Source organism: Saccostrea cucullata, unplaced genomic scaffold, assembly GCF_032062105.1.
Source record: "Saccostrea cucullata isolate Sc308-1 unplaced genomic scaffold, CSIRO_AGI_Scuc_v1 ctg6353, whole genome shotgun sequence".
In the NCBI taxonomy this organism is placed as follows: Eukaryota; Metazoa; Mollusca; class Bivalvia; order Ostreida; family Ostreidae; genus Saccostrea; species Saccostrea cuccullata.
The window spans coordinates 23,529-26,817 of record NW_026928672.1 but is presented as its reverse complement, the minus strand read 5'-3'; the positions used below and the strand labels follow the sequence as shown (position 1 = coordinate 26,817).

The 3,289-nt window shown below is 33.6% G+C and overlaps 1 protein-coding gene across 1 annotated transcript; it reads right to left on the bottom strand.

Annotated features, from left to right (window-relative positions):
* Positions 1 to 343: 343 nt before the first annotated feature.
* LOC134278384 (uncharacterized) lies at positions 344 to 709 on the bottom strand. The gene has a single exon (XM_062760704.1). It carries the CDS (start codon positions 707 to 709, stop codon positions 344 to 346), a length of 366 nt encoding a protein of 121 aa, XP_062616688.1.
* Between the last annotated feature and the right edge of the window lie 2,580 nt (positions 710 to 3,289).

The following is a 3,289-nucleotide window of genomic DNA, read 5'->3' as shown; positions in this document are numbered from 1 at the left end:
CTGTATTAGGAATTCCCAATCTTTGCAATATTAAAAAGAATATCTTCTTACTCCAAGTAAGTTTCGTGTAAAAATATGATGATGAAGAGTGTCTGTCTCAAAACTGTAAAAAATGAAATTCACATTTATCAAGCTTACTTTAATCAATACATTTCATGTAAATGGTGGCGCCCGAGAACTCATTATATTTTCGCGTTCAAAATACAGTTAAAAGATATGTATATTTTTCAAGGAAACTGTCTCACTTCTTCAGTGTATTAAAATTTTAACAGAAAAACCTGATTTGACAAAATAATACATATTGTAAAACAGTAACATGAATTCCTGAATCCACAAAATAAATTCAAATTTTCCATCCAGCAAAGGAACTCCTTCCTCTCTCCTCACTTGTGATGGGACCAACATTATAATTTGCTCCTGTTCTTAAATAAATATCATCACCCGTGTTACAGAACACAACTACAGTCGCACCACCCTGATCAAAGCTGTAGTTTTCAATATGATAGGTGGAGCCCACTACATCTCTGTTTACCAGCAACTCAACTGAGTAATATGTCATTACTCTGATAGTCCTAGGAAAGACGTAGAATCCGCTTTCAGGAGGCATGAAAATTCTAGTGTTTCTATGGAATCCGTTTCCCTCGTTAGTTTTAACCACATCAAAGATGAGGGTATGATGACTTCCTATTCCATTCATGTCGGCCGACATATAGGCGTAAAATGCTATGGTATCTTTATGAATTGGTTGCGTGCGACTCGGCAAAAGTAGTCGATCTATTAAAAGATAATTTATTTTTTTTAAGTATACAGTGATATCTTAGTGATATCTAGTATCTTTTCTAGTATTTTTTTCTTTTTTTTTCTAATTATCTTTTCTATTCAGATACACTGAATAAAAACTCAATGAGAATAAAGTCCCCAAAAGTACACAATACATTGCTCGGTATAAATAAGAAATAATGAATATATATTACATTTTCGAGTCAAAGCCCCTCTGGATCTTTCTTCGGCATGATTCCATATATAGGACTCGTTGTCATCAAGTCTTTTTCTTTCAGGCTTGAAGCTTAATTTGTCTTGTGGATATTCTATTTTAACTTGTACGATTCGGTTTTCTGCAGGATGTTTTTTTTAGCCTTTTCATGTTTATTGCCTTATGTCCGCTGTTCTGAGTAGTTTTCCCTTTGTATTTTATCTTTTTGATTTGTAGCGTTGAGTTCAGTCAGATTGTAATATAGTTAAGGTCCATTTAAAGGGGGATACGTGGTAATTTGGAAAGCTTGAATGATCCGTTTCAGATGAATTGCTACCTTTTGACTGGAAGATTATGTCATTGATATAACATATTGGGTTAGAAAACCAGGGGTCAAATGTTCAAAATATTTCATGGCATGTCTCCTTATATGCATTTAATAAAAAATCAAACTTCTTGATCATACACATTACTCGAAACAAATTCCCAGTTTTGAAAGGCACCCTTCTTCATCATCACTTTACACTAACGTTCACCGGGATAATACCTAGGAGAAAAAAGGAAGTTTTCTATTCATCATTGCAAAGGATTAACATTTGATAACTCATTACAAAACCTTTTGTAAATAAATATAAGTGCATGCACAGTTTATGATGTCCAGTGGTGTTTTGTCTAAAGTAATGAAACATGTGACCATAGGTTCAGTCGGTGGGGCTCTTTTGATTTAAGAAATAAAGTCCGTGTTTTCGTGAATATTAATGTTGCAGGATAACCTCCGAGGTCGAGAAATGTTGTTTGAAAGATAAAAACCGAGGCGTTTGCCGAGGTTTTTATTTTTCAAACAACATTTCGAGACCGAGGAGGTTATCCTGTAACATTCACGACAATAAGGACTTTATTTCTATTCTATAAAGATCATGAAGATCGCTAAAATACGCTTCGTCGTTTCCTCTATAGAGAAACAAAATAGGTCTCCATGTCTCGATTACGCTGTTCCATTTAGCACCAGAGGGAAAATTTGTTTGCTTACATTTGTATGGAATGCAGACAATTTGAGCTTTCTTTGCATTAAAGATAGTCTTTTTAAATTTCAAATTTGTTCGTTATATGTATTGATTAATTTTAATGAGTATACAATAACTAAATCATGTTCCTTTTTAACTGCCTTATTGGAGTTTAAATGTGTAGGGAGGTCCGTGGAATAGCCCTTTTGGCTATAAAAAAAACTGACATTCATCAGCAACTTGATGCAATTTACAGTGTTCAGACTGCAAAAGACGACACGTCGATGTGGTCCAAAAAAGTATTTAATTTTAGAGTCAAATATTTATTTCAACTGCGCAGGTTTGGTACGTTTTTCTGATCTTATAATTTTTGATGACGTTCGTGATTTATTGGAGAATAATGTCCGCGGCATTTCTATGAAGTCCGCAATAATCGTGGTAGAATATAGAGCAAATATGCCTTTAAAAGAAACTTAATTTGTAATTATGATAACAAAGAGCACCTATTAAAAATGCCCTCTTTCCGCGGCATTCTTCAACATATAGGGTCGTTGTTGTAAAGTTTTTTTTCTATTAGGGTTGGAGCTTTATTTGTCTTCTGAATCTACTATTTTAAGTCAACCAATTTGGTTTTCTGAAGAATGTTTTTCAGCATTTTCATGTCCATTGTCTTTTTTAAACTCATACCCGCTGCTATGAGTAGTATTCTCTTCGTGTTTTATTTAAGTTAATTCTTCAGCGACATCTTTTGTTTTTCTAGTCTCTTTCATCAGGGACTCAAGTAGATCCGAATTCACCTTCTTTAACTTTTCAATTTTTTGATTATTGTGCTTTCTGGCACTTCGCTGGTTTTTTGAAGTTTCACTGATCATGAAAATCCTGGTAAATTGTATTTCAACAGTTTCAACATCTTGTGAGAGAGCTCTTAATTCTTCTTCGATATCATGGTTAATCAGTGTCTTTGCCTCTGTGTACACCGTAACCAGCATAATGACGCATGCTAGAAATTGCCAATTTTACCTTCCATAGTACATGTATTTCAAATACGTTTCCTCAAATTCTGACATGTCTGAGGACACGTACGTTGATAAAATATCGCGCTTGCAGTGAACTATTCTTAACTACAATGATCTTATCTCAAAAGGATAAATCAATTGAAAAAATAGTTCATGAAACCTTTCTTATCTAACTGGACGACTAGTATGTAAAGTGTGCATAAAGACGATAAGGGAAGAAAAAAATTCCTTTTATTATTTTCTATAATTCCTGTTTTTATTTTAATTTTTTTTCTTGCATGATTCATTTTGTTTCA